The following is a 21,565-nucleotide window of genomic DNA, read 5'->3' as shown; positions in this document are numbered from 1 at the left end:
AGGAAGAAGACATGAACACTGATTCTAACCCCAGTTCCATCCAAGCTCATCCATAACCCAGAGCAAGTCACCTCCCCTCTTTGGGACACAGCTTCCCCACCTTGATAATCAGAGGCCTGGGTGAAAGAACTTTCTAAGGACCTTTCTAGCTAGAAACTCTGCTCATCACTCAGAAATACTATTTCATTCCATGAAATCTTCTTCTTCTTTTTTTTAAGTGATCTGAGATCAAGACCTGAGCTGAGATCAAGAGTTGGACGTTTAACCAACTGAGCCACCCAGGCACCCCGAGATCTGTTTCTTTAGGCAATAGGGTATAAAATCCATTCTAAAAGGAGTTCCCAGAGGCGCCTGGGTGGCTCAGTTGTTGGGCGTCTGCCTTCGGCTCAGGTCATGATCCCAGGGTCCTGGGATCGAGCCCCCACATCGGGCTCCCCGCTCCGCGGGAAGCCTGTTTCTCCCTCTCCCACCCACCCCCCGCTTGTGTTCTCTCTCTTGCTGTGTCTCTCTCTGTCAAATAAATAAAATATTTTTAAAAAATAAAATAAATAAAAGGAGTTCCAAAAAAGAACGCAAATTAAAACGAACTCAGGTTTTGAACGTCAAAGGGTCGCCCAAGGCCATGTCCTGGGACTGAGGCCCTGCCACACAGGTGCCCCCCCCCCCCCCCCCGTGGGGATCCCCATACATGTTGTCGTGGGCAGCCTTCATGGCCTTAGCAGCATAGCCCATGTTCTTGAGCACCTCAGTGTTGGTATTGGCGTTCTCCAGGGCCTCCCGCTGAAACTCGATGGTTGACAGTGTGCCGTCGATCTGCGCTAACTGTTTTTCATACCTCTTCTTGCGCTTCAGGGCCTGGAGGGCCGCTGCATGGGGGAGAAAACAGTTTCAGAGAGCCTGACACCAGAATATCCTAGAGTTCACTTGAGTCTTTGCCCTAATTGTAATAAATGCACCTCAGTTGTTGCTTCCATTATAACACAGGGTTAATATTCTATGCAAAGAACACATTCAATTTTCTAAGAAAACTATAAAAAATTCGCATAGTTCAAAATGCAGCAAAGCACACAAGCTGAAGTTCATACTGTGTAACCACACCCCCACAAATCAAAGCATGGAGAGGCACCGAGACAGAGAATGTGTTTTGAGGCCATGCTGCTTTAGGTTCAAATCCCAGCTCACAGATTTAGGTGAGCTACTTAGCTTCCCTGATAGATTCATTGTGAGGAATAAGTGAGAGAATATAAACACCTAACACAACTTAAACATAGTGGACACCAAAAAACAGCACCTCTAATTATTATAAAGCAGCTTTAAAGTATCATTTTATGCCAACTAAATTATAAAAACAATAAATAATAATGATACTAAATACTGGATAAGTTAGGGTTAAAATGCTCTCTCACACACAGCTGACAACTGTAAGTTGATACACTGATTCTGAAAAGCAACATGACAACACATAGCAACAGCTATAATGATGTCCCTGCCCTATGACCCAGTAATTTCCTTCTGGAAATGTATTCAACAAAAGCAAAAATCCTCATTTCTAAAGATGGTTACTGTAGCATTCTCTATCATAGAAAACACAACACAACTAAAATAAAGACAGAATTCCCTGCCAGGGACAAATCTAGAGTCCGACCATTTGGTCAAGTCAATGTCATCATCCATCTATGCTTCCTGGATCATCTTGTTCTTAGATCCAGTCAAGGACAAGCAATTTGACCAAGGTGAATCTGTGGCAGAGCAGGAGCCAAAAGCACATCTCCCTACTCACAACCCAAGGTGCCTTCCCCTTACCATCTCAACTCCCCTCTTTGCACCTAAAGGTATCTTTAGTACACATCTTAGATGGGCATCAAAGCCAGAATGAATGGGCCCCTACCTTGGCCTGGATAGCACTAGTCTTAAGACACATATACGAACACACATATGTACCCACACACATGCTCCACCATGTCCCTGGGATCCCAACCAGAGCCATCTCCAGCAGGCTCTCAGGGACATGCAATCATCTTCCTTATAAGGCTGTGGTTTCTCCATATATCACATGAATAGGTCCCATGCTCCTTCTACTCATGCTTCCTGTTAGCCTAGGATGCATCCTGAGAACCATCTGCCAAGGGACTGCAGGTAAGCAGTCCATACTTCCTCTAAAATGAGCAAATAAAACCACTAGGAAAATTCTTCCAGACAAAGGATAAAGCAGGCTAATGAGAAATTGCAAAAAATCTGAAGAACAATGAAATGTGCCTCCTTAAAAGTTGACAAGACATTCAACCTATCTCCCTTGATTCCTGTGTGAATGACCTATAACCTCGAGAAATCTAACCTGCAGTCATACCCAGGGGTCCCCAAGACTCTAAACACCTTCACCTGCTAATACTAAGTCATACATGCTATGTAAGTACCTCACAAAACAAAACTCTTTAAGGTAGAAATGACCACCCTTCTTAGCAGATGAGGAAACAGGTTCAGAGAGGTTACATAATTCAGGTCATCAGGTGGTAAATGGCAGAAGGGATTAAGCCAAGGGTGGAACCCCAGAGCATAGACTCTGCCATTATAACTGTTAAGTCTTCCACTTAATGAAAAAGGCAGGATCCTGCCCTGGAGGGGTCATCCAGTCCAGTGAGGAGTGTCAAGGAGACTGTGGGAACACGGAAGATGGGAGTGCAAATCCATGTCATTCCTTTGCTTAAAAACCCTCAACAGCTCCCTGTACCCACACGACAAAGCCTCCACGTGGTTTGATATGGCCTGTAAGATCCTGCAAGGGACTGGGGTTGTCCCCACAGGCTGGGTTCTGGGATACCTTTGCCACTGACTATCATGGCAGAGGGAATATACCTGGTATATAAGTGCTCAGGGCCTGGCGTTGCTTCCTTGTGCCTTCCTTGGTGCTGTGTTGCCTTTCCACGGAAACGAACTCAGATTGGTTTTTTTTTTTTTTTTAAGATTTTATTTATTTGACACAGAGTGAGCACAAGCAGGCAGAGCAGCAGGCAGAGGGAGAAGCAGGTTCCCCACTGAGCAGGGAGCCCAATGCGGGGCTCGATCCCAGGACCCCGGGATCATGACCTGAGCCGAATGCAGACGCTTAACAACTTAGGCACCCAGGCGCCCCAAACTCAGACATATCCTAATCAACAAATGAGTCTCAAGTTTTCTCAGGCAAATGTCCCACAGATGCCTCTTTCCCAGGTCCACCTCAGCCATCCCCACCACCCATGGCATAGCCCAGCCTATAAAAACTTGTCTGCCATGTTCATGAGTAAAGTGAACAAGGGGTCTTGACTGCCTACTGTGTGGTAAGCAAGCTGTGGCAGTCCCATCCACTTTCTCATTTAATCTTCCTTACCCAGTCGTGGGGCAGAGATCCCAGATCTATTACTAACAAAGAGACTGGTGATCAGAAAGGTGAAGTGGCCCATCCAAGTCATACTGCTGTATGTGGAGAGGGGAGGGCTCAACCACTGGTCTGTGTAAACCCTCAAGTCTCTGCTCTTCCCACACAGGCTCAGAATGATGGCAAGTGACACTGGAACAGTTCTCAAGAATGAACAAGGAGATGACACACCTGCCTTGCTTTTCAGTGTCCTGAGTGTAGCAGGAGCTTTGATTTTATATAGTCAGCTACATTCTGATTTTTGTCTTTTTCTTCTTTTTCTTCAAATTTTGTTCTTGGTTTGTTTTTCCCCCCAAACCCTTGCGTAGAGGGCTGACTTTCAATAAATCACAGAGAGAGAGCTGCTCTGCTTTGTATGAAACCCCAACCCAGAAGCAGGGTGTTCATGAATGGTTTAGCACCAGTTTCCCCATACAATCTGATTTTTTTTTTAAGAGTTTATTTATTTATTTGACAGACACAACCAGAGAGGGAACACAAGCCGGGGGGGAGTGGGAGAGGAAGAAGCAGGCTCCCCGTGGAGCAGTGAGCCCGATATCGGGCTCGATCCCAGGAGCTTTGATCCCAGGACCCTAAGATCATGACCTGAACCGAAGGCAGACGCTTAACGACTGAGCCACCCAGGCGCCCCTACATTCTGATTTTTAAAACCAAATTTATTCTTTCCCTATTAACATATTAGATTTAGAACTGCTTTAATTTTTTCTCTAATACATTTTTTTTAAGGAAACATATCCTTTTTTTTAAGATTTTTGAGAGAGCGTGCGCATGTGCGCAAGCACACAAGTGGGGGGGAAGGGGCAGAGGGAGAAGTGGAGTCCCCACTGAGCAGGGGCTCGACCGAGGCGCCCTCCCTACATTTTCAATTGGCAGTGACTCCTTGTGTGCCAATCTTACATTTCTCTGATCTCCACATTACTTCTAAAATTCCCCAAGCAGGGGCGCCTGTGTGGCTCAGTCCTTAAGCGTCTGCCTTCCGCTCAGGTCACGATCCCAGAGTACTGGGATCGAGCCCCGCATCGGGCTCCCTGCTCCGTGGGAAGCCTGCTTGCTTCTCCCTCTCCCACTCCCCCTGCTTGTGTTCCTGCTTGCGCTCGCTCACTCTCTGTCAAATAAATAAATAAAATCTTTATAAAAAATAAATAAAAATAAAAAATAAAAAAATAAAATTCCCCAAGCAATAAATGATCTGGAAGCAAATACCCAAACGTATTAGAGAAGGAAGCAAGTCCCCCCATGAATGAAATGTTTATATTATTCATGTTTACAGACCAATATCCAGCACAATGGCTGGTACACAATAAGTACTTCATATATATTAAACTGAATCTCTAATTTCATCTGTATTTTAAGTTTTTCATGTATTTTATGCAGGGTTCCTCATGTGTGGTACACCCATATTTTATCTCCTATGTCCCTGTGACTCAAAGGAGAAATGATAATGTCTCATTGAAACACTAGCTAAAACAATCATTTGATAGGATTCTTTCCCTGCATCCCTCCTGGCCCATAAAACAGCAACTTTTGTAAGCACTTGCCCTTCCCTCAATCCTCACCATAAGGTGTGCTCTTGGAGAGGAAGAAAAGGGCCTGAGCAAACAGCTTGGCCCTCTAGGGCTTCCCCTCCTGCCTGCAGGGTTCACAAAGTCTTCCTCTCCATGTAGTGAACTCTCCAGGATGGTACCTGGCAGGGACAGCTGATTTATTTACCCCAATCTAACTCCTGTGTGTATTTCTCAACTAGTTAAGAACTCCAAAGAGAAAGTGTACACTCTTCATTTTCTCCCTTCATATGTGGTGCATGAGTGATCTTTTTTTTTTCCAAAAAATATTTATTTATTTATTTATTTTGGGGGGGGAGGGGCAAAGGGCAAGGGAGAGAAAGTCTCAAGCAGACTCCTCATGGAGCGTGGGGTCCAAAGCAGGGCTTGATCTCATGACCCCGAGATCAGGACCTGAGCTGAAACCAAGAGTCGGCACTTAACTGACTGTGCCATCCAGGCACCCCTAATATAATATTGAAATTAGGGGCACCTGGGTGGCTCAGTGGTTAAGGATTTGACTCTTGGTTTTGGCTCAGGTCGTGATCTCAGGGTTGTGGGATTGAGTCCTGTGTCAGGCTCTACGCTGAGCGTGGAGCCTGCTTGGGATTCTCTCTCTCCCTCTGCCTCTGCCCCTCTTCCTGCTTGTGCACTCACTCTCTTGGAATAAATAAAATCTTAAAAAAAAAAAAAATTAGACATGAGATCACCATTTGGGCTATAAGAGTATGTATAAACTTAAATATTCATAGTACTTGAACCACTCTATACTTTAGAAACGTGTGGCAGAGTGGTAAAGTATAACTTAGGGCAAACTAAAGGAGTAAAATGCCTCTCTTCCTGCATACTGTTACACTTAAAGTAAAATATCATCCATCCCAACCCTATTTCTGACCACAGGAATCTACTTCTATATGTAGCCAAAGTTTAAAGGGCCAAGCCCAATGTTTTACATAAATATATGCTGGCTCTTAGTGTCTTGCCTTTTACATCTCCAAATTCCAGATGGTTGGGTTTAAAAAAACAAGTACTGGGTTCTTATAAGAAAAAAAAACTGTAACTGTGTGAGGTGATAGATGTTAACTAAACTTACCATGGTAATCATTTCACAATACATACATACATCAAATCATTACACTGTATAGCTAAAACTAATACAATGTTATGTCAATTATATCTCAATAAAACTGGGGGGAAAATGAAAAAAATAAAAACAAGTACGGGGTTACAAGGAGTTCATAAACCAAATATTCAAAGAGGTATCCAAAAAAATCCCTTTCTTGTCAAAGAACCTCAGTGTCATTCATAAACATAGTGGCTTTAACAGTTGAAATCTAACTCAGGCCAACAGAAGTTAAAGAGTTTGCTTTTAGATGGAAAAAAATAGTCCTTGGAATCTCCATATTTAATTATGCCTCTGCCAGTTCCAAGAGAGTAATTACAGCAGCAATTACAGAATCTAATAACCAGCTTTATCGGCTCTGAAAGCTGAAGCAAAAACAACTCCAACCATGTTGAAATAAACATTGGTCTCCAGACAGTCGCTTCATTAGACACTCTAAACAGCTATCTGGAGGAAAAATACAAAAGAGATAACCTATGAAACAGAGAGACCAGTTGAAAAGACATTCACCCAAGACTGGAAACTCCTTCTGCAAGGAACCTGTTAGTGACTGTACAGAAACCACTTTCAGAGAACACATCAGTTCAATACAACTAGATAGGATGCTCCTTTCTCTTAGGCAAAGGCAGACTTGACTTCTCTTTGAAGAGTTGCTGAGAGGGGCAAGTTTGCCTGCCCTGGTCTGGGGGCATTCAGTATAGGAGCCACGAACTTAGGGCATCTCAAAAGATGCTAAAAAGTCATAACTGTACACTCATGACTAGTACAGAGAGATTTCGGCACTGGTGGGAAGGAGGGCCCAGTAATATCCTCTCACTGAATGAATGAATGATGGTGTCCTTTTAAAGACCCAAGATTCTACATCTGAGTTCATCTAGCTGAAGATACAAGGACTAGGAGGGAAGGAGGAGAGTGCCGTTCTTTCCCACTCTCAGCACACAGCAAACACAAACACACTCCAGAGGACACTTACACACAAATGCAACACTAAGTGGGAATTCTGAAGAACCAGCAGCCTGGTCATGGTGGGGACTACTGGCAGGCATGCAGCTGAGTGAAAGTGAGGGAGCCCTGCTTTGCCTGCATCTAGCAATCATTCAGACATTCCTGTTCATCACGCCCATGAATAAACCTCAGATGTTCAGGGTACCCTCACAGCCAGGAGAACCACATCTGTCCTTCAAGCCACTAGTCATTGTGCTGGGGTCACCTGTCATCTGTCCCGTGAACATGGGCAAGAAAAGACCCAAAGTCAAAACAACCAAGTTAATCACCAATGTCAAAGAAAGCCATTGTCCTACAGGGACAGTTAGTAAGCATCCCTGCGCAACATGGCATCAAATGTCCTGCCAGACCCTGACTAAATGAGTTACAATTCTGGCATCAAAGGGGGAGGGGTGCACATTTGAGCTATTCTCAGAGAACCTGAAGTCCGACCTGTCTCATTAGGTGATTGAGGAAAAATGATGCCCAGAAAAGGTGACACATCACATAGGGAGTTAGAGAAAGAATCAGTACTAGAACCCAGGTCTACAGCCAGGGCTCTTTCCACCACCTCAACTCTCTTATCTCCAAATTAAGTTGCTACAAATAAATCAGCAGTTCCCCCACCATAAGGAAACTAGTCTCCTAATGCTCTTTCATCCAATTTCCAAACTCTGCCCTTTGCAAACCCCATTTAAAAGCTCATGCTGACACATGAAAGAACCCGAAAGCTACCAATATTCTCTCCGAAGTCCCCAGTTAGAAGAAAAAGAAAAAAGAACGGAAAAAAGGTCCAGCATCTGCCTGGTTCCAGAATACTTTCCCTAAATGGGTACTGTTGATCCTGTCCACAGTTTCAGAAGATGGGGTCGAGGCTGGGCTCTCGTTTCTCTACCCTGTATAGAAGTGGCACGGGGCGCCTGGGTGGCTCAGTTAGCTAAGTGTCCGACTCTTGGTTTCAGCTCAGGTCCTGATCTCAGGGTGGTGGGATTGAGCCCTGAGTCAGGCTCTGTACTCAAGTGTGGAGTCTGCCTGAGATTCTCTCTCTTCCTCTGTTCCTCACGCTCATGCTCTCTCTAAAATAAATAAATCTTAAAAAAAAAAAAAAAAAAAGTGGCAGGAATAGCATGGATCTACAGGAGCTACAGAAAGGTCTCAGAAACCCAAATATGCCTTTAAGCTCAGACAGGGGCTGTTTTGTGTCCATCCTCACTCTGTATCCTGAGGCTCACCTGCGGAAAAGAGGGCCTCATCCTGCAAAAGCCCCGGAACGCTGTATTTATGCCCACACAGCTGAAGAGTGCAGGCGAGAGGTGCAGACGGCATTTTTCAGAGCAGCCTCCTTCTCTGTGATGTATCTCCCTGTTCCCCTAATTTGCTCTCCATGGCCTGGAGCTAATGTGCTCCATTTAGAGATGGTAAAATAAGTACTTGTGTATGACCAGGCAAGTAGGGTCTGAAACCCTGCTGACTTCATCAGCAAACACACAGGGAGTACAGTACTCACTGCAAGGAAAAATTCTAGAGAGAAAGAAAGAAGCCCCTTATCTGTTTAATGGGGACAAATATGAAAGAAATAAGCCTCCCAATTAACAATCTAACATTATATCAAATTGCTCCCAATCATTCAAACAACACATAGAAAGTACATTCTGCAAAGGTCAGATAAAGGCATGATAAGACACCTTCGAACAACCTTAGGAAATGCTGGGTCATGCCAAGTTAACACAGTCATTTAGGGAGTCCGCTGTTCAGCTGTGAGTTTCAGTTCCACTATCAAGTAAACCCTGCGAAATTACTGAACCTCACTAATTCTCAGATAATAATACTCATCTCATAGAGTTATTGCGAGGATTAAAATGAGATATGTATGTGAAGCACCTAGCACAGGGTCAGAAAGGTCAAGTGCTCAGTAAATGTTGGTCACTGGTCTTATTATTAACTGCAGGACTTCTGAGAGCCTGTTTTATTTATTTATTTATAAATATTTTATTTATTTATTTGACAGAGAGAGAGAGATAGCAAGGGCAGGTACACAAGCAGGGGGAATGGGAGAGGGAGAAGCAGGCTTCCTGAGGAGCAGGGAGCCCGATGCGGGGCTCAATCCCAGGACCCCGGGATCATGACCTGAGCCGAAGGCAGCCGCTTAATGACTGAGCCACCCAGGTGCCCCTCAGAGCCTGTTTTTTTTTTTTTTTTTTTAGATTTTTTTTATTTATTTATTTGAGACAGAGAGAATGAGAGACAGAGAGCATGAGAGGGAGGAGGGTCAGAGGGAGAAGCAGACTCCCTGACAAGCAGGGAGCCCGATGCGGGACTCGATCCCGGGACTCCAGGATCATGACCTGAGCCGAAGGCAGTCGCTTAACCGATTGAGCCACCCAGGCGCCCCGAGCCTGTTTTAATAGAAAGAGAACCACTACCATTACCACCACCATGCCCTCCTCCCCAAAAAGAGCTTGGGAAAAAAATAATTTAAAACCACCTTGATTACTCAGCCAACATAAGCTTCATCATCCTTTGTCTTGGCTGATGCGTACCAGCACCAGAGGAGAGAGAAAAGAACATGGAGCTTGGTGTCTGAATCCTGGCTCTGCCTCTGGCCTGGGGTAAGTTATTTCACCTCTTCATCAAATGGAAAAATGGGAGTGATAGTGCTACCCCAAAGATGAATGAGAAAGATAATCTCTCTGAAAATACTCAATAAATGTGAGCTTTCTCTCCATCTTGCCCACTTCTTTAACCTTCTGCCTCTCTCTCCTTGCCTGTGTCTGATATTCTCTCTGGGGATCTCTGTATCTTCTTTTCCCTATGCTGTTCCTCCCCCTAGCCCCCAGCTCCCTAGCCCAATGTGTCTCTCCAAGAAACAGTATACAGCTGTGGCACAGTGGAGAATATTATAATACAGAACAGCAGCTAACATAAGGAGCTTCTTGGGTAGCAGGCACCACGACTGGTGCTTTACATGTTCATCGGATCCTCCCAATAACCCTATGAAGTAAGTACTGTTATTGCCCCCATTAATAGATATAAAAATTGAGGCTCAAAGAGTTTATCACTTGCCCAAGTCATAGAGGAGTTAGACAGTAGGAGGCCTGGGATCAATGCCAAGCTGCCTATCTGCAAAGGGCGTATTCTTACTCCATGGAGGAACATTTACCCTGTACTGAGCAGGCAGCTGGCCCGCTTTTGCCTGAGTCTGGGGATCTGAGAGCCTCCCGTGCCTTCCCCACCCTCCACAAGCTAGCTAGCAGTCTGGCACCAAGGGCATCCATAGGCAGCTCAGTCTGCCCAGAAACACTTGACTGACTGGTAATCCATGAGGGTAGGCAGTAAAAGCCTTTGGCTGAAAACAAGTTTTTTTTCCAGTGGATCTTAAATTGGTTAAAAGTATATGTGATAAAATCCAACCATTTCATTAGCTCCTCTGCATGTAGGTTGACAATTCTACATAGTTGGGGAGACTATAATGAGTTGTTTTCTGTTTTAAAGGATATCTTCTTCCCTCATGCCTGCCCTGTACCTTCCCTAGGTCATAAGCTCCCCAAGAGTGGAATCTACATCTCTGTGCCCCTAATAGCACTGACATAAGGAAAAGATTTCGGGGTACTCCATAATGCCCAACTTTGCCCTGTCATTTCTTCTGAGGCCAGTGGGCTCTGCCCTCTGTCCTCTCACCCCATAATGTCCTCTAGATCTTTTCCCAAGACCTAAATAACCTTCCCTCTTATATTATAGAAGACCCAGGGACTACAGCTATAAGAACTTGGTAAAGGTTCTCAAACTTCTGTCACTTGCCTACCTTTTTTTTTTCCTGTATTGACTCCTGTCGGGATGCCTAGAACTCTATTTTTTTTTAAGTAATCTCTACACCCAACATGGGGCTCACAACCCAAGATCAAGAGTCGCATGCTTTACCGACTAAGCTAGCCAGATGCCCCATGATGCCTAGAACTTTAAAACCAGAGTCCAGGGGCTTGTTTAAGTGACAGTGAGCCTAGGACCTCCCCTTGTGACAACATCTGAGAGAAAGTAGCACAGACCCAGAGTAAGCAGCAAATTGTTCCAGACCTAGCCAGTGGGAGTGGCCCAGGCCATAAGGAAGAAGAGAAAATGGCCAAGGGAAGTCAGGCCCACCCAGGGGAACAGTGCAAAGGCCTGTGTGGCTGCTTCCTCTTGTTCCTAAAAGGGCAGCTGATGGCTTTCCAGGGCTCTGCTGCAGCTGGGTTCAATTCGGGCAGGATGAAGAGGTGTTTCACTTCCCAGATACAGCAGGCAGCCAGGGAGTAGCTCTTGTGACAAGGGTAACTCAGGGCCAGATGGGGGAACTAGGATCCCAGGAAGGAAGGTCATCTGCCTTTAGTTATTGAGGGCCACAGTCAGACAGCCTGTGCTTTGGGATCCAAGGCCAAGGTTCAGAAGAATTTCATTTAAATAGCTATCAGAAACTAAATCTGAGCACCCATGCAACCCAAAGATATGTCTTAGTTGTTCCATGTCTTAATACATAAATTTGAATGTTACATATTTCACACAAAAAAATCCAGATTTTGGGCTTCCTTTTGATAGTGCAAATTTTCTGGCAATAATCCAATGGAACTAAGTAGCAGCCATCCTTTTAGAAGGAGCACATACTCTCTAGTTCACCTCAGTGCCCACCACTGCCCATTCTTATATACATGGCCATGTTACTCATTTACATGTCCTGACCACTCTATAACACTAGACATTAATCTTAGATCTGGAGGAAACTGTTACGAATTATCTGGGACAATCCCTTGCCTTCAGGCAATTAAGGTTATTACCAATTTAAAGACAAGCAACCAAAGGTTCAACAACTTGCTCAAGGTTACAAAGTTAGAGGTAAGGGCCAAAGAAGAATCCAAGCCAGGTGCCCTGTGTCCTGGGACAGTGCTCTTTCCACTACTTTTTTTTTTTTTTTAAGATTTTATTTATTTATTTGACAGAGAGACACAGCAAGAGAGGGAACAGAAGCAGGGGGAGTGGGAGAGGGAGAAGCAGGCCCCCTGTGGAGCAGGGAGCCCAATGCAGGGCTCCATCCCAGGACCCTGGGATCATGACCTGAGCCAAAGGCAGACGCTCAGTGACTGAGCGACCCAGGCGCCCCTCTTTCCACTACTCTTGGGGAGACTTGTGTCTAGACAGAAACTGAAACATGGGTCCTGTGATCCTGGATCTAGCTTCTTGATCTAAATCTGTCATGATCAAATTATGTCACTGAGTAAGTCCCTCTTAGGGCTCAGACTCCTCATCAAGGACACAGGAAGGGTAGATTAGATGCTCCCTCTAAGGTGTTCCTCCAGGTCTAATAATATATGAACCTGTATAGTTCTGAAATTTCCAGTAACTGATTAAAACAAACACAAAAGGCTTTTTCTGACTGACCCTGTGTGATCTTGAAAATGTAATTAACAGCAATACTCTCCATTTCCTGAGTATTTCACATAATCAAGTTTTTCCTGTCCAAAGAATTAGCAGTATCTCTTAACTGGTTTCACAAATTGTGTTAGAAAAATCATAGACTACTTCTAGCCTCTGCCCTCAGCTGCTCCAGCTGGGCGGAGGAAGTCAGCACTCATGCCCAACACTAGCCATAGATGTCATTCATATATGTCATTCAGGGAGAAGAGGTAATTACAGTTAGAATGTAAAGCTAGATGCCCTCACTCTCCATTTCCCTGTAAGTTCTGGCACTGGTGACCTCCTCTCTCTGAAATCCTCTCTCCTGTTAGTTTTAGAAGATACCCTAGAATCTGGCTCCCTGGCTCCCACAATCATTTCTTCTTGGGTTTTTCTAGATCCTTTCTCTCTTCTTCTCAATTCCAAGTGGTTGGATGGAGCTCAGCCTTGATCCTGTGTTCTTTTCATACATACTAACCTGAGTTAACACACCTGTTCAGAGTCTTGTATTTTATTCCTTCATTTAATCCTTACAATAAGGAATTAGTCTTATTAGTCCATTTATAGATGAGGAGATTTGAGGCTGGAGAGATTATGTAACTTGCTAACTGCTCAAAGCTTGTGAATTAACTGGCAGAGTTAGGATCCAAATCCACATTCCTCCTGCTTCTAGCCAAGATAAAGTGGTAGGGACTGAACTTACCCTCCTACCTAGAAAAATGAAACAATGATTTGCAAGACACTAGACATCAGGTACAAAAAGGTCAGTGATCCCTGAGAAATGGGAAATAAACTAGGTGACAACTGCCCTAGTTTATTGCTTTGAGAGTTTCCTAGGCCTCAGTGCAGGGAGAGAAAACCCAGGCAGAGCCTGGCAGGCTTCCCTAGTTGACAAGATAACAGCTGAGAGTCTAGAGAGACCAAAGAGGCTAGAGTTCACAGGAGAAAGAGTACCAGAGAGGACAAAGCTGGAGGAGGTGGTGGGGAGGGAGAAAGAGAACACACAACACAAACTCCTGGAGATCTGCAGTCCCCTCAAGTATGAAGCAAAATACTCATCAGTACAAGTGTGAAGAAGCTATCTGAGGCCAAGGAAAGAACCTCTCAAAAGGATTAGAGAGAATAGTACCAGGTGCTCACATGGGGCTGGTTATAGTACCTGCTCCTCAGCCATACTGAAAAACCTCATAATTCATGGGGCTTTGGGTGGAGTATTCAGAAGGGTCTTGTCTCGATGGTAGGGAATAAATAGCCCTGCTTTGGGCCCACCTAACAAATTTTATTTTATTTTTTTTTTAAAGATTTTATTTATTTATTAATTTGATGGAGAGAGAGACAGGGAGAGAGGGAACACAAGCAGGGGGAGTGGGAGAGGAAGAAGCAGGCTTTCCGCCGAGTAGGGAGCCCGATGCGGGGCTCGATCCCAGGACCCTGGGATTATGACCTGAGCCGAAGGCAGACGCTTAACGACTGAGCCACCCAGCGCCCCCCACCTAACAAATTTTAAAAGCAGAACCCCAAAACACAAATTGTTACCAACAAAATTAACTATGCCAAACAAAGCTTAAGAATACAGGAATACAGGGACGCCTGGGTGGCTCAGATGGTTGGGTGTCTGCCTTCGGCTCAGGTCATGATCCCAGGGTCCTGGGATCAAGCCCCACATTGGGCTCCTGGCTCAGCGGGGAGCCTGCTTCTCCCTCTCCCTCTGGCTCTCTCCCTGCTCATGCTCTCTCTCTCTCTCTGTGTCTCAAATGAATAAATAAAATCTTAAAAAAAAAAAAAAAAGAATATAGGAATACAGGGGTACCTGGGTGGCTCAGTTGGTTGGGCATCTGCCTTCGGCTCAGGTCATGATCCCAGGGTCCTGGGATCGAGCCCCACATCAGGCTCCCTGCTCGGGGGGAGCCTGCTTCTCCTTCTCCTCCCCGCTTGTACTCTCTCTCGCTATCTCTGTCACTATCTGTCTCTCTCTCTCAAATGAATAAATCTTTAAAAAAAAATATCAGTCGTTAAAAAAAAAGAATATAGGAATATAGAAATATCTAATACCAATAAGGTAAAATTTCTATATACATCTGATCAAATTAGGCAGAAGGAAAATGATACCAGATGAAAATATAGCTCTACACAGAAGTATGAGGAGCACCAGAAAGGATAAATACATGGATAAACATGTAAGGCTTTTTAATTATTTAAATCTCTTTAAACAACAACAACAATAGTGTAGTGTGGAGTTTATAACATATGCAAAAGTAAAACATGACAACAACAGCACATAAACCAGGGGAAAAGTGAGAATGCACTACTGTAAGGTTCAAATACTGTATGTGAGGTGACAATATCACTTGAAAGTAGAATACATTAACTTAAAGATGTATATTATAAGCTCTACGGTATTAAAAATAACAAAGAATTACAGCTAATAAGCCAACAAAGGAGATAAACGGAATCATAAAAACACTTAATCCAAAATAAGGCAGAAAAAAAGAAAAATTGGGAGCAAAGAACAGATGAGACATATTTAAAAAAGAGCAAGATGACAGATTTATATTTAGCCATATCAATAATCACATAAAATCTAACTTTCTAAATGCCTCAGTTAAAAGGCAGAAGGGGACACCTGGGTGGCTCAGTTGGTTAAGCGTCTGTCTCCAGCTCAGGTCATGATCCCAGAATCCTGGGACTGAGTCCTGCACCGGGCTCCTTCCTCAGTGGGGAGCCTGCTTCTCCCTCTGCCTGCTGCTCCCCCTGCTTGTGCTCTCTGACAAATAATAAAATCTTCGGGGGGGAAAAAAAGGCAGAAGTTATTGGGGCACCTGTGTGGCTCAGTTGGTTGTGTCCAACTCCTGATTTTGGCTCAGGTCATGATCTCAGGGTCCTGGGATCGAGCCCCACAAAGGGCTCCATGCTCAGCAGGGAGTCTGCTTGAGGATTCTCTCCTCCCTCGCCCTCGGCCCCTCCCCCTGCTCATGTTCTCTCCCTCCTTCTCTCTCTCTCTCAAATAAATAAATAAATCTTCTAATAAACTAAAAATAATAAAAGGTAGATGTTAATTGAGGATTAAAAATCCAACTAGATGCTGCCCACAAAAACGCACTTCACACATAGACAAATAAGTTAAAAGTAAAAGGATGGAAAAAAGATATACCAAGGTTACATTACTCAAACGAAAGCTGTAATGGCTATATTAATTAATAAACCAAAATAGATTTCAGAGCAATGAATTACCAGAGACAAAGATCATCTCATAATCCTACAGAGTTCAATATATCAGGAGGATATAACAATCAGAAACATGTATAGACCTAATAATAGAATTTTAAAATATACAAAGCAAAAATGGATAGAACTGCAAGGAGAAACAGGTAAATCCACAATTATAGTCAGATTTCAATACCCTTCTTTGACAACTGATAGAGCAGACAGAAAATCAATAAGGATACAGAAGTCTTGTGCATTGACTGATGAATGGATAAAGAAGATGTGGTGTATATACACACAATGGAATATTACTCAGCCATCAAAAAGAATGAAATCTTGCCATTTGCAACAACATGGATGGAATTAGAGTGTATTATGCTAAGCGAAGTAAGCCAGTCAGAGAAAGACAAATATCATATGATTTCACGCATATGTGGAATTTAAGAAATAAAACAGATGAACATAAGGGAAGGGAAGGAAAAACAAAATAAAATAAAAACAGAAAGGGAGACAAACCATAAGAGACTCTTAACTACAGAGAACAAGGTGAGGGTTGCTGGAGGTGGGGGAGAATAGGGGGATGAGCTAAATGGGTGATGGGCATTAAGGAGGGCACTTGTTGGGGTGAGCACTGGATGTTATGTGATGAATCACTAAATTCTACTCCTGAAACCAATACTACACGGTATGTTTTTTTTTTTTTTTTTTAAGATTTTATTTATTTATTTGAGACAGAGAGAATGAGAGAGAGAGAGCACATGAGAGGGGGAGGGTCAGAGGGAGAAGCAGGCTCCCCGCCGAGCAGGGAGCCCGATGCGGGACTCGATCCAGGGACTCCAGGATCATGACCTGAGCTGAAAGCAGTCGCTTAACCAACTGAGCCACCCAGGCGCCCACTACACGGTATGTTAACCAACTTGAATTTAAATAAAAAAGATAATAATAAAATAAAAATTTTTAAAAAAGGATACAGAAGTCCTGAATAGCTCAAAATCAATAAACTTGACCCAAGTGACATCTGTAGAAGACTTCACCACCACCAGCAGAATACTCCTTCTGTTCATGTGTACATAGAACAGTTACCAATATAGACCACATTCCAGGCCATAATACAAATCTCAATAAATTTAAAAGGACTCAAGTCATACAAAGTATGGTCTCTAACCACAACAAAATTAAATTAGAAATCATAAACAGAAGATCAATATGTCATATACTTGAAACTAATATATGTCAGTTATATCTCAATAAAAAAGAAAAAATTAAACAGAAATAATAGAAATCAATGAAATAAAATTCTGGCTCTTTGATCAATAAAATAGAACTTCTAGGGGCGCCTGGGTGGCTCAGTTGGTTAAGCAGCTGCCTTCGGCTCAGGTCATGATCCCAGGGTCCTAGGATCGAGCCCCACATCCGGCTCCCTGCTTATCTCCCTCTCCCTCTGCCTGCCACTCTGCCTACTTGTGCTCTCTATTTCTCTGTCAAATAAATAAATAAAATCCTTTAAAAAAAAAAAATAAATAAAATAGAACTTCTAGCCAGAATGATCAGGAAAAAAAAATTACCAATTACCAAGGCTAAAGGAGTTCACAAACCAGCAAAGAGATGGGCAATGTGATATAATGACAGAGGTAGGCACAGGAGGCTAGGGGAGCCCACAGGTGGGGACCTAACCTTTGGAGTTATCACACGCTTTAAAGAATGGTAAGAGATAGGCAAGAGAGACACATCCCAGACAGAAGGAACAGAAAGGCATGAGAGAATGGGGGAGGGAGCAAGGAAAGATAAAAGCCCAAGAGAGAAACTTTTTTTTTTATTAAGATTTTATTTATTTATTTGAGAGAGAGAGAATGAGAGAGAGCAAGCACATGAGAGGGGGGAGGGTCCGAGGGAGAAGCAGACTCCCCGCCGAGCAGGGAGCCCGATGCGGGACTCGATCCCGGGACTCCAGGATCATGACCTGAGCCGAAGGCAGTCGCTTAACCAACTGAGCCACCCAGGCGCCCCAAGAGAGAAACTTAAGAACAAGCTTGTAGGTCCTATTAAGGACCTGCTAGACTTTATCCCAGGGTTAGAGGAAAGCCATTGAAGGATTCTAAGCTGGGCAGGCATGTGATCAGATTTGCATTTCAGAAAGATCCCTCTGGCTGCTGTGAGAAGAAAGGACTGGTGACTACAGCAATAATCCAGAGTTTGGATTTCAAGGGCCTGAACTAAGGCCACAGCAGAGGGATGAGGGTGAACTTAAGAGATATCAAGAAGGAAGACTCCGTGGGCCTGTATCACCTGTTTGAATGTGTAGGGGAAGGAAATGCAGGGTCAGGAACAACCCCCAAGTTCTGGCTGGGGCAACCAGGTGGCTGAGATGTCATTTCTCAGAGACTAGTGACTCAGGGGAGAGAAGATGGGACAGGAAGAGAGAAACCATTCTCACAAGGTCTTTCTGTGGGGCTGTGTACTTCAAAACTCAATTTTAAATGAACACTCCCTAAATCCATATAATGAAGATGAAGTTCAGGGACTTCTGACTGGGTCCAATCTAAATAATTTCTTACATGCTCTTGTAAAGAGTAAAGGATTCAAAGGTAACTTAATTGCTATGATTTATGCATGTGTGTGTCAGGAGGATATATAGGTATATGCTTGTAATTTGCAGAGACTATCTGTGGGCCTTGTAATTGGTTGCCTCTGGGAGGGGTAAAGAGTGGCTAGGGCAGAGAAAGCACCTTTTTTTTTAAAGATTTTATTTATTTATTTGACAGAGAGAGGGAACACAAGCAGGGGGAGTGAGAGAGCGGAGAAGCAGGCTCCCTGACAAGCAGGGAGCCCCACTCGGGGCTCGATCCCAGGACCCTGGGATCACGACCTGAGCTGAAGGCAGCCACTTAACGACTGAGCCACCCAGGTGCCCCCAGAGAAAGCACTTTTAAAATTATGTACCATTTACATGTCGATCTAATCAAAACAAACAAAAAAGTAACTTAAATAATTAAACAGCCAATTTCTGCTCCATCCCCAGACATGAAAAGGCAATTATATATAAAAGAGCAAACATTTGGGGCACTTGGGTGGCTCAGTTGGTTAAGGGTCTGCTTTCAGCTCAGGTTAAGATCCCAGGGTCCTGGGATTGAGCCCTGCTTTAGGCTTCCATGCTCAGCAGGGAGTCTGCTTCTCCTTCTCCCTCTGCCCCACCCCTAACACACACACACTCTCTCTCTCTCAAATAAATAAATAAAACCTTAAAAAAAAAGAAAAAGAGCAAACATTTATTAAGAACAATTATGCCTGGCACTGGAACTGTGGTCTGGTCCCACCTGTGGAGTAAAGGCGCGGGGTGCACTCCTTCCCCCACCCACCACATCCCAGGCTGTATGCTCTCAGCCCGGCTCACTTGGAGTGATCAGGTTCTTGGCTAGGACAGAGAAAAAGCAGAGCCTGCCCTTGGTTTCTGTTCCCAGGCTAGAATGAAATGTTTCTTTTCCAACTGGCTTTTCTTCCCCTGCTTCCAGCTGAATTCATGCCAACAAAAGCCCCCTCTGCCTGAACAAGCACGAAAGCACCCTGGCAACTGAGATGACAACAGAGGTCTGGGGCTGAAGTCATTTGTGGGGAAGTGGGGAGAGGGGAGAGGGGAACGCCAGCAGAATAACACTAGGAAATGTTTTTCCAAAGCAGGAGGGAAAACCGAACCAGCATTTTCTCTTTTTAGAATCAGACAGACATGATGAGGTGGGTAGAGACAAATCACCCTCCCTGACTGAATGGCGGCTTCCAAGGAATGGAGGGCAAGAGGAGCCACAGTTAGCTGGTGCCTTTCTGGGAAAGAACAGTCTTCCCTGGTCCACAAAAAAATGGAGGCACAGAACCTCAGCATCCTGGAACCCTAATGCATCTCTCTAAATTCACACTGCAAGAATGTGAACTCTGGGAGGAAGGGACTTGTCTTTCCATCTCAGTATTCTCGGTACATAGTACCGAAGTGTTCAGTGAGGGATGGCTGGCTGGACAACACACTTCTGGAGAGTAAATCCAATCTTGTTTGTACAGAGGAGGAAACTAAGACCCAGGGAGGCACAAGCAGGGTGTATGTTCAGTAGACCCCTGGTAGAGGGTGGTCCAAGGACCAGAACCCAGGTCTTTAGTTTTTCCCCACAAGCCCTGCTAGGGCTGGGAAAGAATGGATGAACAGGAGCAGAGAGCTCTACCAGGAAGGAGGAGAAAAGTGCAGGGGCAATTGCTTCCTGAGGATCAACCTCCTCAAACCCCAAGCCTCTACAAACAAACCTTGCCTCCCTGGCCCTAGGGTGGAGTAGGCCTGTGACCCAAGCTGGGCCACAGAACAGCTGCCCGCCCCCATTGCTGTGATTGGTCTAGTCACAAGTACAAGACCCAAGCAGCCAATCAGACTCCTACTCTGGAATTTGCTAGGAGATTCCAGAGGAGAGTGGAGGGAGGTAGTGATACTTTCCCTGCCGGGGTCCAAAGCTGTAAACACAGCAGCCTGCGGCCCTAGCCCAGACTCATGAGGAAGTAAGAATGAGTCAACATGCCGGAAGAGAGACCAGCTCCACCCTGCCCTTTCCCATAGTCATGTGTCAGTAAGTCCTCCCTCCAAAGAGTAAGTGGGCTTACCAGTATGAGTTGGCATTTTGTCACCTGCAACTAAAACCAAACTGGCCAATTCAAGAAACGAAGCAGTAGAGAAAAACAACAGAGAAGCTGCAACAGGATTCTCAACTTGGGGTCCAGGACCCCTACCACAACCTGCAAAATTTCACAAACACTGTACATGTAGTTTTGGGAGAAAACTGTACTGACTAGATTTTGAAAAGGGTCTGTGATTCCCGAAATAATTAAAAATGAGGGAGCTTGAGAAAAAGGAGATAGACATTCCCAAAGCCAGGGTCTCCTGATGAGGATCTATCAGGAGTTCTTGATTGGCCCACCAAATTTGGAGGTCTACTTCCTTACTATGCCCGTGGCCTAGCTCTACTGCCCCCAACTTCCTTCATGCCCGCCTTTACTGGTGCAACACCTCTGCACCGATATTCTTGCCTCCAGGAAAATAACAGAACTAAAATTTCTTTTTGCTACTCTCTACTCTCTGCAACTTTTTTTTTTATTCTTATGTTAATCCCCATACATTACATCATTAGTTTTAGATGAAGTGTTCCATGATTCATTGTTTGTGCATCACACCCAGTGCTCCATGCAGAATGTGCCCTCCTCAATACCCACCACCAGGCTAACCCATCCTCCCACCCCCCTCCCCTCTAGAACCCTCAGTTTGTTTTTCAGAGTCCATCGTCTCTCATGGTTCGTCTACCCCTCCGATTTCCCCCGCTTCATTCTTCCCCTCCCGCTACCTTCTTCTTCTTCTTTTTTTTTTTCTTAACATATATTGCATTATTTGTTTCAGAGGTACAGATCTGAGATTCAACAGTCTTGCACAATTCACAGCGCTTACCAGAGCACATACCCTCCCCAGTGTCTATCACCCAGTCACCCATCCCTCCCACCCCACCCCCCACTCCAGCAACCCTCAGTTTGTTTCCTGCAATTAAGAATTCCTCGTATCAGTTCTCTGCAACTTTTGTGCTGGGCTGTTTACCTCAAGTTCTCAGTAGGATGAGCATACATCCTGGTTTTCCTGAGATAGTCCCAGTTGATACCTGCTGACCAGAGAAGTTATTAATGATACCTCCTTTCACTCTCATAAGTGTCCTGGTTTGGATGACCTATATACGGTCACCCTACCCCCCAGGAATTAGGTAAGAACCTCCCTCTTCCTTTTTCTTCCCAGTCACAGATCCTGTCCCATGGTGGAGAGATACACATAGCAAAGATTCTGAGGATCTCAGGGCAAAAAAAGAGGAGCAC

General features: G+C 44.5%; 1 protein-coding gene across 1 annotated transcript in view; it reads right to left on the bottom strand.

The window, feature by feature from the left end:
• Window positions 1-21,565, bottom strand: part of CHMP4B (charged multivesicular body protein 4B) — a 49,662-nt gene that overhangs the window by 4,600 nt on the left and 23,497 nt on the right. Inside the window, exon 2 of the mRNA XM_021688958.2 lies at window positions 689-866. Within this exon, the coding sequence (XP_021544633.1) occupies window positions 689-866 (178 nt within the window). The remainder of the gene's footprint in view (window positions 1-688; window positions 867-21,565) is intronic.

The sequence above is a fragment of the Neomonachus schauinslandi genome, chromosome 10 (assembly GCF_002201575.2).
Source record: "Neomonachus schauinslandi chromosome 10, ASM220157v2, whole genome shotgun sequence".
NCBI classification, from domain to species: domain Eukaryota; kingdom Metazoa; phylum Chordata; class Mammalia; order Carnivora; family Phocidae; genus Neomonachus; species Neomonachus schauinslandi.
The sequence above is the reverse complement of the archived record's forward strand: the minus strand, read 5'-3'. Positions and strand labels throughout refer to the sequence as shown.